This window comes from Muntiacus reevesi, chromosome 12 (genome assembly GCF_963930625.1).
Source record: "Muntiacus reevesi chromosome 12, mMunRee1.1, whole genome shotgun sequence".
Classification (NCBI taxonomy): Eukaryota; Metazoa; Chordata; class Mammalia; order Artiodactyla; family Cervidae; genus Muntiacus; species Muntiacus reevesi.
In genome coordinates this window covers 18,040,503-18,054,817 of record NC_089260.1, presented here as the reverse complement: position 1 = coordinate 18,054,817, position 14,315 = coordinate 18,040,503, and the positions used below count along the sequence as shown (strand labels likewise).

Below are 14,315 nucleotides of genomic sequence, written 5' to 3'. Positions count from 1 at the left end.
AATCTCCAATGTGACTATACTTGGAGACAGGGCCTTTAAGGAGGTGGTTAAGATTAAATGAGGCTTCCCAGGTGGCGCTACTGGTAAAGAACCCACTTGCCAATCCAGGGGACACAAGAGACGTGGGTTTGATCCCTGTGTCAGGAAGATCCCCTGGGGCAGGAAATGACAAACCACTCCAGTATTCTTGCCTGGGAAATCCCATGGACAGAGGAGCCTGGGGGGCTGCAGTCCACGGGGCTACTTAGTTGGACACAACTGAGCGGCTGAGCACCTAAGGTTAAATGAGTTTCTAAAGGTGGGGCCCTAATCGAAAAGGACTGACACCCTTCTAGGAAGAGGAAGAGATGCCAGGAGCATGTGTGCACAGAGGAAATGCCACGTGAGGCCACAGCAAGAAGGGAGCCATCTGCAAGACGGGAAGGAAGTGAGGCCTTGCCAGAAACCAATGCTGTCAGCACCCTGATCTTGGACTTCAGTGTCCGGAATGGTAAGAAAGTAAATCTCTGTTGTTTAAGGCCCCCAGTCTGTGATAATCTGTCACAGCAGCCCAAGAAAACTAACTGAGACAGCCTCATGACATAGATATTGGGCATGTACAGGATTGCCCTGGGACCTCTGTAAATTCCACTTAGTTGCCTGAGCTGAAAATAAAAGACCTGATTGGATTCACTCCAGTGATCCTGTGGGGATAGGTTTAAAATACAGGTGGAAAGACTGTAGTGAATGAACCAAGGTACACTCGTGCAGTTTCCAAGGACAGGGACCACCATTGCTTTTGACTGTCTGCTGCTCGTCACACACATTCCTCTCTCTACTGTCCAGAGAGGTGATGTACTCCAACCTCAGCAGTAAGGGGAAAACAGTATGTTTTACAAAAAGAATCAACTTTTATTTCCAAAGAGGTATAAAAAGTCTACAGAATTTAAATGATACTGCTGTAGCAATTGCTACAGTAATCTGACTTCCCCAAGTTTATATTCAAAAAAATAGAATCTCTGATTTTTTTTCCATTAACATTTTACTTTACTACAGAAAGAAAGTCCATTCTCAAAGTAGATTTAACTTTGTTACAACTTTACTACCAGCATACACAACCTGTAAACAAGAGAGGGCTGACTGAGGCCTGAAAATGATCATTTGCACACAGTTTTTAAAAACAAGGCTAATTATTTAATGTTTAAAGTTTCAAGCAAAAATATAGTGAAGCTTGTGGGAAATAAATGAGCTATGTAACTCTGCTAGTCCACATAGTCTTAGAAAACATTTTATTGGAATATTTTATATCCTAAATTAATAAATTAATCTTGGAAAATACAAATTCAACAGTAGGAGTTTAGACTTGTTTATAGATTGAGGTTTTTTTTTTGCGGGGGGTGGGAGCAAGTAGTGTTGACTATTTACTTATTTATTTGAGGTCTGGTTGATGTACAATGTTATATAAGTTTCAGGTGTACAACACAGCAATTTCCAGTTTCTAAAGATTATATCACATTTAGTTATTATAAAATACTGGTGATATTCCCTGTGTTGTACAACTTATCTTTGTAGCTTATTTATTTTATACATAGTAGTTTGTAACTTTTAATCCCCACCCCAAACTTGCCCCTCCTCTCTTCCACCTCCCCACTGGTAACTACCAATTTGTTCTCTATATCTAAGTATATTTCTTTTTTGTTATATTCACTGGTGTGTTTTTATTTTTTAGATTTCACATGTAAGTTACATTATATAGCATTTGTCTTTCTCTGACATTTCACTAAACATAATATCCTCTGAGTCCATCCACGTTGTTACAAATGGCAAGTTTTCATTTTTTATGACTGACTAGTATTCCACTAGTGAACACACACACACACACACACACACACACACACACACATACACACCACATCTTTATCCAACCATTGATGGAAACTTAGGTTGCTTCTATATCTTAGCAATTGCCAATAATGTTGCTATGAACAGTGAGGTACACATATCTTTGTGAATTAGTGTTTTGGGTTTTTTCTTTTTTTTTTTAATTTTATTTTATTAGTTGGAGGTTAATTACTTCACAACATTTCAGTGGGTTTTGTCATACATTGACATGAATCAGCCATAGAGTTACATGTATTCCCCATCCCGATCCCCCCTCCCACCTCCCTCTCCACCCGACTCCTCTGGGTCCTCCCAGTGCACCAGGCCCGAGCACTTGTCTCATTCATCTCACCTGGGCTAGTGATCTGTTTCACCATAGATAATATACATGCTGTTCTTTCGAAACATCCCACCCTCACCTTCTCCCACAGAGTCCAAAAGTCTGTTCTGTACTTCTGTGTCTCTTTTTCTGTTTTGCATATAGGGTTATCGTTACCATCTTTCTAAATTCCATATATATGTGTTAGTATGCTGTAATGTTCTTTATCTTTCTGGCTTACTTCACTCTGTATAATGGGCTCCAGTTTCATCCATCTCATTAGAACTGATTCAAATGAATTCTTTTTAACAGCTGAGTAATATTCCATGGTGTATATATACCACAGCTTCCTTATCCATTCATCTGCTGATGGGCATCTAGGTTGTTTCCATGTCCTGGCTATTATAAACAGTGCTGCAATGAACATTGGGGTGCACGTGTCTCTTTCAGATCTGGTTTCCTCCGTGTGTATGCCCAGAAGTGGTATTGCTGGGTCATATGGCAGTTCTATTTCCAGTTTTTTAAGAAATCTCCACACTGTTTTCCATAGTGGCTGTACTAGTTTGCATTCCCACCAACAGTGTAAGAGGGTTCCCTTTTCTCCACACCCCCTCCAGCATTTATTGCTTGTAGACTTTTGGATAGCAGCCATCCTGACTGGCGTGTAATGGTACCTCATTGTGGTTTTGATTTGCATTTCTCTGATAATGAGTGATGTTGAGCATCTTTTCATGTGTTTGTTAGCCATCTGTATGTCTTCTTTGGAGAAATGTCTGTTTAGTTCTTTGGCCCATTTTTTGATTGGGTCATTTATTTTTCTGGAATTGAGCTTCAGGAGTTGCTTGTATATTTTTGAGATTAATCCTTTGTCTGTTTCTTCATTTGCTATTATTTTCTCCCAATCTGAGGGCTGTCTTTTCACCTTACTTATAGTTTCCTTTGTAGTGCAGAAGTTTTTAAGCTTCAATAGGTCCCATTTGTTTAGTTTTGCTTTTATTTCCAATATTCTGGGTGGTGGGTCATAGAGGATCCTGCTGAGATTTATGTCGGAGAGTGTTTTGCCTATGTTCTCCTCTAGGAGTTTTATAGTTTCTGGTCTTACATTTAGATCTTTAATCCATTTTGAGTTTATTTTTGTGTATGGTGTTAGAAAGTGTTCTAGTTTCATTCTTTTACAAGTGGTTGACCAGTTTTCCCAGCACCACTTGTTAAAGAGGTTGTCTTTTTTCCATTGTATAGCCTTGCCTCCTTTGTCAAAGATAAGGTGTCCATAGGTTCGTGGATTTATCTCTGGGCTTTCTATTCTGTTCCATTGATCTATATTTCTGTCTTTGTGCCAGTACCATACTGTCTTGATGACTGTGGCTTTATAGTAGAGTCTGAAGTCAGGCAGGTTGATTCCTCCAGTTCCATTCTTCTTTCTCAAGATTACTTTGGCTATTCGAGGTTTTTTGTATTTCCATACAAATTGTGAAATTATTTGTTCTAGTTCTGTGAAAAATACCGTTGGTAGCTTGATAGGGATTGCACTGAATCTATAGATTGCCTTGGGTAGAATAGCCATTTTGACAATATTGATTCTTCCAATTCATGAACACGGTATGTTTCTCCATCTGTTTGTGTCCTCTTTGATTTCTTTCATCAGTGTTTTATAGTTTTCTATGTATAGGTCTTTTGTTTCAGGGTCATATAGTAGTTCTATTTTTAGTGTTTTGAGACACCTCTGTTTTTCAGTTGTCGAAACAATTTACATTCCCACCAACAGTGTAGGAGGGTTCCATTTTCACCATATCCTCAAATTGAGTTTTATGTAAACTCCCTAATATGTATCTTAAAATATTTATGAAAGCAGAATTTCAACTATTAATAATGTACAAAAGGAGAGGTAATCTAGGTACCATATTTACTAATACTTTATCCTTTGAACCTATGGGAAATTAAGTTCTTTTCTAAATTACTAATGAGTTTTGTTTCAAGGTATATTTCTCTTTTTCATTAATATGAAAGAACTGTCCTCTAATAAAGATACCTGAAATTATGTCCATTTCACAGTAATAGAATAAAATCTGTTTTTTAAAAATAAGAACAATATGTTTCTTCAAAATTATCTTAATGTATTTCTTCATAGTCTTATAAAACTATTACTAACATATTTGCTTAATGAAGTTATAAAGCTTACCAAAAAGTTTTAATGACCCAAATGATTAAATCATAGTCACTTTAATGATATGTTACCAGATTTTAAAGATTAATGAGTGTCAAGCTTAACTATTTTTATATTAAATAAAAATTGCTTTGCGATTTCTTTCTAGGGATGAGATCATTTCCAAACATTAAGTATTAACACAAAAGTCTAATAAATATAAACCCTCAAGAAATAGCCTAGAACATGAAACAGTCTAACATGATAAGTTCTATATCATCCTCAATACATTCTGAAAATGTTCACCCCAAAACGTTTAGAAATCATCCTTGTGTTTTTCAACTTAGCTTCTCAGTCAAAAAGGATTAAAACATATAAAACAACCACAAACAAAAGAAGAAAAGAAAGCCTGCCGAGAAACCATCTTTGTTTTCCAGGCTCAGTTCTTTTCAGGTGCTTCCTGTTCATTGTAGGAAACTGTCCTACTTGCACGAAATGGAGATTAGACCCTACATCCTTTCATGTGGACCCCAGGTCCCAAAGTTAAAGCCCCTTTTTGCTAGGTCAGGAGTCATATCGGGAATTGTACACCTTCACAAGAGAGCTGTGAAATCTGCCAATTCCAGTTCTCTTAGTAAGGGGGAAAAGTCAACCTAGACTGCAAGGGTACAAGTGGAATGCCTTTCCATTATTTCTCCAGCACTTTCTAATCATAAGATACATTTATTTGAGTCAATAACATCCTCATTTAAAATAGCCTGGACGGACCAACCTCTCAGTTACTCATACCTTGTATCAGGTTGGCCAAAATGCTTGTTCGTACCAGCTTACGGTAAAACTTGAACCAACTTTTTGGCCAACCCAATATCTCATCTTTGATAAGCACAACTTGGGGCTTCCCTGGTGTCTCAGATGGTAAAGAATCTGCAGTGTAGGAGACCCACCCGGATTCAATCCCTGGGTCGGGAAGATCCCCTGGAGAAGGGAATGGCAACCCATTCTAGTATTCTTGCCTGGAAAATTCCATGAACAGCAGAGCCTGGCAGGTTACAGTCCATAAGGTCGCATAGAGTCAGACACCACTGACAGACTAACAAGCGCAACTGGGCTTGGCTCTACTTTCTCTCCCCACAGAGGGAGCCCTCCTTAGCGTTTTAATAGAGAAAGTTAGAGGAAGCTGAAAAAGCAATGAATAATTTTAGAGAACGTGGGTCAAAGAGTAGGCTTGGGGGTGGTCAGTCAGTGCCAGAGTTGGTACTGGTGTTGGCGTTGGTGGGAGATCCTTGGAAAGCATGAAAACTCTGGTTTAGGAGAGACACAGGAGACAGCACAGCTTGCAATGGTGAAGACTGCTGGAAGGAAACAGGAACTGGGAGGCAGGAAGGAAGTAGGAAACCGAGACTGACACTCAGCTCAAACAAAAACTCCTCTTGGGTGATTTTCTCATGGTGGAGGGAGCCGGCAAGGGGAGGATTTAGTTCTCATTCTAAAGAGTTGCGCCCAACCAGCAAAATAAACACAGCCATTTTCACCTTTGTGCCAATCCCAGCATAAGCCCAGGTGTTTACAATCAAATCAGGCAATAAATATCCTCAATCAGTAAATACTTGTTGAGTTTTTACACTCCACTGGTTCTAAGGAAGCAGGTCATACCAGATACAGCCCTTTACAGAAGAGACAGACCAATGTTTGTTGTTTGATTTCCTGAAATACTCCTGTTTCGAAGGTACCTGTGACAAGTATTTTTGTAATGCAAGTGAATTACATTCATTTTGTTTTAAGGGTTTTTCAAAATAAATACTGAGTGCCCAGTGAAACAAAGGGAGATAGATTTTGGAATTGCTGCAAAAGTCTACCATAAAAGCATTCATTGGTATATTTCTTACTAAAGTGAAAAATCTAGAAATCCTGATGCTTCTTATAAAATGGAATATCTAAAAGCAAACTAGGGAGGTCCCTGGCACCCCAGCTGTTAGGACTTGGCACTTTTACTGCTGCGTTCACTGCCATGGGACTGGCTTCAGTCCCTGGTTGGGGAACCAAGATCCTGCATATCACAGGGTTTGGCCAAAAAATAAATAAATAAAAACATAAAGGGTCTCATTATTTCATTTATTTATTTCATTATATTAATTTATTTATTTTTGGCTGCACCATGCAGCATGTGGGATCTTAGTTCCCCAACCAGGCATGGAACCCACGCCCCCTGCAATGGAAGCACAGAGTCTTAACCACTGATGACCCTAACCTTAACCACTTAGTGGTTAACCTTAACCACTGATCACCTTAAATGTGGGAAGTCCCACATTACTTAATTTTAAAATGATAATAAAATAAAATAAGAAATAAAAGCAACTTCAGTACCCCCAAACAGCAATGACTAAATTACGGTACAGCCACACAATGCAATATTCCTTATTCACCAAAAATCATCAACTAAAAATGGCAGCAAAGAAGTACTGCAATATGATATGAAGTAGGAATTAAATGTGAAAGTGAAAGTCCCTCAGTTGTGTCCGACTCTTTGCAACCCATAGACTATACAGTTCATGGAATTCTCCAAGCCAGAATACTTAAGTGGGTAGCTGTTCCCTTCTTCCCCACCCAGGAATCAAAGCCAGGTCTCCGGCCTTGCAGGCATTAAACGTAGACATTATGTACGCTTGTAAACAGAGGGCACAGAAGTAAGCATCCGAAAAGGAAAACTCCCTCTGGGCAGGGGTGAAGTTGGGCTTCACAGACGGGAAAGCAGGGAAGCAATGAGACAAGAAGAGGCTGAGTTCCACGGTGCGTGTGGAAATACCCTCAGTTCTCTGGCCGGGGACGGAGCGCTTGTGCTCTCTGCCACAGAGAGAGCGGCCCTGGGGGCCGAGCGTGGAGGGAGGCGGGCTGCGCGGTCTACCTTGTAGTAGTCATACAGAAGGCCAAGCGCGGCCGCGCTGTCCTCGTCGCCGTTGATGCTCATCATTGCCTTGGTGGCCGCCGTCAGGGGATTCTCCAAATACGACTTCCAGGCCTCATCCTCACTCGTGTAGGCTCTTCGGGTATTAAATGGAGGGTCACTGGGCATGGGCACTAAGGCCACCAGTCGTTTATTACTGCGAAAGCAAGAGAAATGTGAGGTTCATGATCAGAGAAGTGTTCTTTTCCCACTAAATATGAACATGGAATAAAAATATGCATGTGATTTGGTTCACTCGTACTTCCCCAGAGTGTAAGAGAACGAAGATTAAGACTAAAGTGATGGCCACGTCACATTGATAAAGCCACTGATTTATTTCTTGACTATCCAGGAGAGATAATAATGACCTTTAAAAGGTAGTGTAGAAGTAATTTGAGTTGACTCCTTTTACACTCAGCTTTTCATAACCAATCAGTTCAGGAGCCAAATCATTTTATTTGATTACCCTGCATTAATATATGTTAGAATGAAACCCTGGGAGGGAACAGGCTTCATTTAATTCTATAAGTTCTAGTGTATAAATATGTGCAACACATTAAAAGTAATCGGCATGTCAATGGCGGTTAAAAAAGTTTTATCTAGTGTAATTTACACTGTAACTGCTAGCAAATTATAGACCAATCCAAGTCCTTTAATTTAAAAGGCAATAGAAGCTAGAGAAACAAGGTACAAGGCGTTCTGCAGATATGATGCATCATACAGATGCAAAGCAACAGGAAAGAGATGAACTCTGTACATGAGTCCTGTGTTCCATGGGATCCTACTATATTTAAAGGACATCGAAGATACAGATCATAAAAGATCATCATGGAGGGTGAGGAGGGCACAGGAAGAATCTTCAGCAAAGAGGGGCTGGAGTTGTTTGTCAGTCCTAACCAAGCCAAACTCAGGTAAAGCAGCAAATGACCATCACAGCAATTTCTTAAGGATTCAATAATACCTCAAGTACCTGGTGGCTCAGATGGTAAAGAATCCGCCTGCAGTGCAGGTGACTCAACCGGGGTTGATCCCTAGGTCGGGGAGATCCCCTGGAGAAGGGAATGGCTACCCACTGCAGTATTCTTGCCTGGATAATTCCATGGATAGAGGAGCCTGGCGGGCTATATAGTCCACGGGGTCACAAAGAGTTGAACACAACTGAGTGACTTTCACTTTCACCCCTAAACCACCGCAGTCCTCAGCAGCATACCCCAGACTTGTTCATTGAAATGAAATCAGAAAGTAACAATGAGACACTATATTTCAGTAACACCTGGGTTCTACTTGGGATAACGTGACTCAGACAAGGGGCACGATTGCCAAGGCAGCATGTACGCCCATCAGTGGAAAGTCATCCAGCAAGAGCCTTCTGATGGTCATTCAGTAAAGACAAACCTTTTTGCTGATATTCCTGCAGGGCCCTCTAACGGTAGATGGTCTCCCAGCTCACTCTGTGATGGAAAACTGGTGTGAACTCACAACAAAGGCTGTGTTGAGGGCCCTTTGTGGAGGCATGGTGTCATGCATCAGTGGAGGGTTGGAAAATGATATTGGTAACATATATGGAGCGGGGAGGGGGGGGGAGCTGCATTGAGCAGAGTGGAATTTTAGATGGTCTCCAAATTTTAGATGGTTTGAACTCTTAGTGCCAGTGGCTTGGTAGAACTGATTGGGAGGAAAGAGAAAATAATGACCCAACTGTACATGAATTGAATTAAAAGGGTAAAAACCAAGTTTCTGGAAGTAAACAGGAAAAACCTGATGGAAGGCCTTTCTAACCATTCGGCTGTGTGGTGACACGGAGCAGCGCAGGCTCTGGAAGTCAGTCTCTGTTCACTGTTTACAGAGGAGGAACACTGCCTGAGGTTTCTTCATGCCTTACACAAAGGCAGCACCATTTTTGGTTTCTTAAGGAAACTCCATACTGTTTTTTCCTTAGTCAAGTGGGTAAGTGAAAGTCACTCAGTCGTGTCTGATTCTGTGACCCCATGGACCGTACAGTCCATGCAATTCTCCAGATGAGAATACCGGAGTGGGCAGCCTTTCCCTTCTCCAGGGGATCTTCCCAACCCAGGGATCAAATTCAGGTCTTGCACATTGCAGGAGGATTCTTTACCATCTGAGCCACCAGGGAAGCCCAAGAATACTGGAGTGGGTAGCCTATCCCTTCTCCAGTGGATCTTCCCGACCCAGGGATCGAACCGGGATCTCCTGCATTGCAGGCGGATTCTTTACCAACTGAGCTACCAGGAAGCCCTTTTCCCTTAATAGCTGCACCAATTTACATTCTCACCGAGGGTGTAGGAGGGTTCCCTTCTCTCCACACCCTCTCCAGCATCTATTGCTTCTGGATTTTTTGATGACAGCCATTCTGACTGATGTGAATGGATAACTAACAAGGACCTACTGTATATCACAGGGAACTCTGCTTAATATCGTGGAACAACCTAATTGGGGAAAGAATTTGAAAAAGGATACATGGATAAGTGAATCACTTTGTGGTACAGCTGACACTAACACAACATTGTTAATCAACTCTACTCCAGTAAAAAACAGAAAGTTAAAACACAAAGCACTGCAATGCCCACCCTACTAACCTCACAGCATGACTGTGAGAACTCAAGAAGATAGTGGATAAAACGATTGTAAACCAAACAACAATGACAAGTATTAGTCTCATGGCACAGTTCTATATTCCTAGAAAGTTTGAGGGCATAGCAACTTTTGATTATAATGTAGAAGTGCTAAAGGTTGTCATTAATTAAGGGAGTCTGAAGTTGTTCACTTAACTATTTTCCATAAGAGCCCAACAGACACCAAATTATCATGCTATATGTGGAGGGTGTGATGGCAAAGGACATGGGCATGCCCTGTAGCCCACGTAGCCTGCAATCCAGGAAGGGAAAGCAAGCACCGGTGTTACATGCGTGATGAGTGTGAGAAATGAACAGTGTCATGAGTGAGGGCTTATGACAGAGGGGACTAACCTAGCCAGAGGATCCAGGAGGAAGCAAAGTTCCCACAAAGACCTGAAGGAAAGGCAGGAGAGTGCTGGTCAGTGGTGAAATGGGCAGATGTGGGAAATATTTTTTTAAGTGAAGAATGTATTGGTAATGCAAAACAATGGGATTTTCTGACAAAAGGAGCACATTTGTATTCATTTTGGAAAGTCCAAGAAATTTACATATTTTATATACAATGGTGTATTAGTCATTAAAAAAAAAGAATGAAAAAATTTAAAAAATGAAAAAAAAAAGAATGAAATAATGCCATCTGCAGCAACATAGATGAACCTAGAGACTGTCATACTAAGTGAAGTAGATCAGAGAAAGACAAATACCATATGATATCCCTTATGTGTGGAATCTAAATTATGACACAAATGAACTTATCTACAAAAGCAGAAACAGACTCACAGACATAGAGAACAGACTTGTGATTGCTAATGGCAGGTGAGGTGGGAGAGGGATGGGGTGGGAGTTTGGGGTTAGCAATCCGAACTAGTACATCAGTTCAGTTCAGTTCAGTCGGTCAGTCGTGTCCGACTCTTTGCGACCCCATGAGCCACAGCACGCCAGGCCTCCCTGTCCATCACCAACTCCCGGAGCCCACCCAAACCCCTGTCCATTGAGTCGGTGACGCCATCCAACCATCTCATCCTCTGTCGTCCCCTTCTGCCCTCAATCTTTCCCAGCATCAGGGTCTTTTCAAATGAGTCAGCTCTTCGCATCAGGTGACCAAAGTATTGGAGTTTCAGCTTCAACATCAGTCCTTCCAATGAACACCCAGGACAGATCTCCTTTAGGATGGCCTGGTTGGATCTCCTTGCAGTCCAAGGGACTCTCAAGAGTCTTCTCCAACACCACAGTTCAAAAGCATCAATTCTTCGGCACTCAGCTTTCTTCACGGTCCAGCTCTCACATCCATACATGACCACTGGAAAACCATAGCCTTGACTAGACGGACCTTTGTTGGCAAAGTAATGTCTCTGCTTTTTAATATGCTGTCTAGGTTGGTCATAACTTTCCTTCCAAGGAGTAAGCGTCTTTAATTTCATGGCTGCAATCACCATCTGCAGTGACTTTGGAGCCCATAAAAATAAAGTCAGCCACTGTTTCCACTGTTTTCCCATCTATCTGCCATGAAGTGATGGGATCGGATGCCATGATCTTAGTTTTCTGAATGTTGAGGTTTAAGTCAACTTTTTCACTCTCCTCTTTCACTTTCATCAAGAGGCTCTCTAGTTCTTCACTTTCTGCCATAAGGGTGGTGTTATCTGCATATCTGAGGTTATTGATATTTCTCCCGACACACAGAGAACGGCTAAACACCAAAGCCCTACTGGATAGCACAGGGACCTATACTCAATATCTTGTGATAAACCATAATGGGAAAGGATATAAAAAAGAATGTATACATATATGTATAATTGAATCTCTTCACTGTGCAGCAGAAATTAATACATCATAAATCAACTACTCTTCAATGTAAAAAAAAAAATTACAGATTTTGATTTAACAGTAAAAGAGCATTTCCATGTTGTGGACATTACTAATCACAGTGGATAGAGTTGAATGTAGTGACAGAATTTTGGTGGACTCCTAAGGGTCTGTAAGTGGGAGAAATGAAATCTCTGTCCCTCTGATGGACAGGGAGGACCAAGAAGACAGTGCTAGTGGGCCACATGGGGCGGTGCCATGACCACCCCTCCCAGTCACTTAGTAGAAGCCACCCTGGGGGCCTGGTCTGCAGCCTTCACTTAGAGGGCAAAATAGAGGAATCTGAACCCTAATTGCTGCCCAGGAGTGCCCACGTATCATGTATACTTCCTAAAATCATCCGGCAGGAAGGAAGAGCTTTAGGTTATTCGTAGTGACCTCACCATTGGAAAAGATGGGGATTTGACTCTCCTTACTTAACAAAAGCTGGGAGGCAGGGTGGCGGTGGGTTGGGGGTGGAGTGTTAATTACAACACTGGCTAATTTCCAAAATTCAGCAGGAAGCGCCAGGGTGAAGGATAAGAGCCAACTCTTGAATTACACTAAGTTGTGTCCTTATTCATTGGAGAGATTTTTTCCTTGAGTCTTCCTTCTTCTCCCTCCTGCTGAGTCTCCTGGATTGCTGATTTCATATACTCCCAGCACAAATGTTCACTCGTAAATCTAGATTCATCAGCTTTTCTATGAAGAAATGCTTGATGAATCCTTACATGATCAATAGAAAAAAATATTCTGGGAAAATACAACCTTGCTAGCTGTTTCTGTTCACATTTTTTGATGGCCAAAGGAGTTTTATGCTCTTCCCTTTAACTGCATAATGACTTTGTTTTTTTTTTTTTCCATAGATTATAATCTCTCCGGTACAGAGCACTGTTGAATAAAGCTTGGTTTAATAAAAACAGAACAATCTCTCTGGTACACTGAGCAAAAATGTAGACCTGTTAAGAAAGGAAAGTTTTCACAGAACAGCTTTTACCAAAGTTTAGAACACTTTCTGGAGATGAGTTTCATCATTACTCTTTTGGAATGGTAGCTCTAATCATGCGCTGGTCAGCTTTTTAAATATCCTTTCAGTAGCTTTAGGTGTGCAATTTTCTTAGTTGCTTTGAACACAGAATACATCCACTATAAACCTGATCCCTGTTCTTCCTTGGAGGAAAGTTTACATTAGCACCTAAGTATTCCCAGCAAAGCTAAAGGTCTTGTTAGATCATAGATTTTTTTTTGTCTTTCATTTGTTTCTTTAATCCACTACTTCATTTTGTTGATGGTGGGAGAAAAACTAACAGATGAGTGATTCATCAACTGAAATAGTGAAAGAGGTGGAGCATTCATGAGACTGCGATCATAACCAACAGGTCAAGAAAAACTCCAGATCACTCTACCACAACCTATCATGCCCTGGGGCATTAGTAAGAGTCTAACAGAGAGAATGCTTTGCTGGGGAGAAGCATACAGAACTTAACACATAATGCCTTCACCTCCTAAAAATATGTGCAGTAATAATCAACAAATTCAGACATAAATTCATTTCACTTGGGACCACAGAAAACCAGTTCGGTTCAATTCATTTCTTACCATTCTTTAAAAAAAATTCCTAGAAGAGCTTTAGTCTTTCTTTGTGGGGAGGGTTGTTTGGGAGCTTTCTGCCTTAATTTAGGGGGAGAAAGAATGGTTAAACTTCAGTTTTAATCTCAGCTCTGTCAATTTCTGAATTTGGATGAGCTACTTTACTTCTTCAAGCTTCTGTTTCTTCCTCTGTATCATATCAGACTGACAGTGTTGTTCTAAAGGTAATCAGATATTCACATATAATGAGCCTGGTACATTACAGATCTTCAATAAATAATAGTTAGAAGTATTCTCTTTAGAACTGATTCTATTAATGACCTCCACTCAAAATCCAACAGACGGCTCTCCGTTTTTAATCTTCTTGGATTTTCTTGGCCATTTCTCACTTATGTAAAATCTTGCCTGGCCTGGCTTCGAAGATACTGTACAAGGGCAGTTCTCCTCTGTAGCCAAACATTCTTTTCCAATTGCTACTCTGTGTGCATGCGAAGTCGCTTCAGTTACGCCTGACTCTTTGCAACCCTATGGACTGTAGCCCACCAGGCTCTTCTGTCCATGGGATTCTCCAGGCAAGAATACTAGAGTGGGCTGCCATGCACTTCTCCAGGGGATCTTCCCAACTTAGGGATCAAATTCCCATCTCTTACATCTCCTGTGTTGGCAAGCGGGTTCTTTACCACGAGCGCGACCTGCAAAGCCTAAGTTCTACTCTCCTCTTCCTGTTCTCTAACTCTCATCATTCCTGGGCCCTTGGTTCTTTTCTCTCCATTGTTGATTCACACGGTTTTCATTCATCCTCTACTTTCACATCTAACAGACATGTATCACCTAAGAGCCGGTTCTGCCTTCTCTCTTAGATGTCCTGTTGTCAACTTAAACTCAATCCATAACTAAGGTAACCATCATTTCTCAGTTGAGCACACCTCATCATCACCTGTTCCTAGTTATCCAGAGCCAAATCTTATGTACTGGTTTAAAATA

General features: G+C 41.0%; 1 protein-coding gene across 4 annotated transcripts in view; it reads right to left on the bottom strand.

Moving 5' to 3' along the window:
• The window catches only part of GRHL2 (grainyhead like transcription factor 2), a 171,206-nt gene that overhangs the window by 118,020 nt on the left and 38,871 nt on the right, over positions 1-14,315 (bottom strand). For all 4 annotated transcript variants that reach the window (XM_065902742.1, XM_065902743.1, XM_065902744.1 and 1 more), the window contains exon 2: positions 7,225-7,420. In XM_065902742.1, coding sequence (XP_065758814.1) covers positions 7,225-7,420 — 196 coding nt within the window. The remainder of the gene's footprint in view (positions 1-7,224; positions 7,421-14,315) is intronic.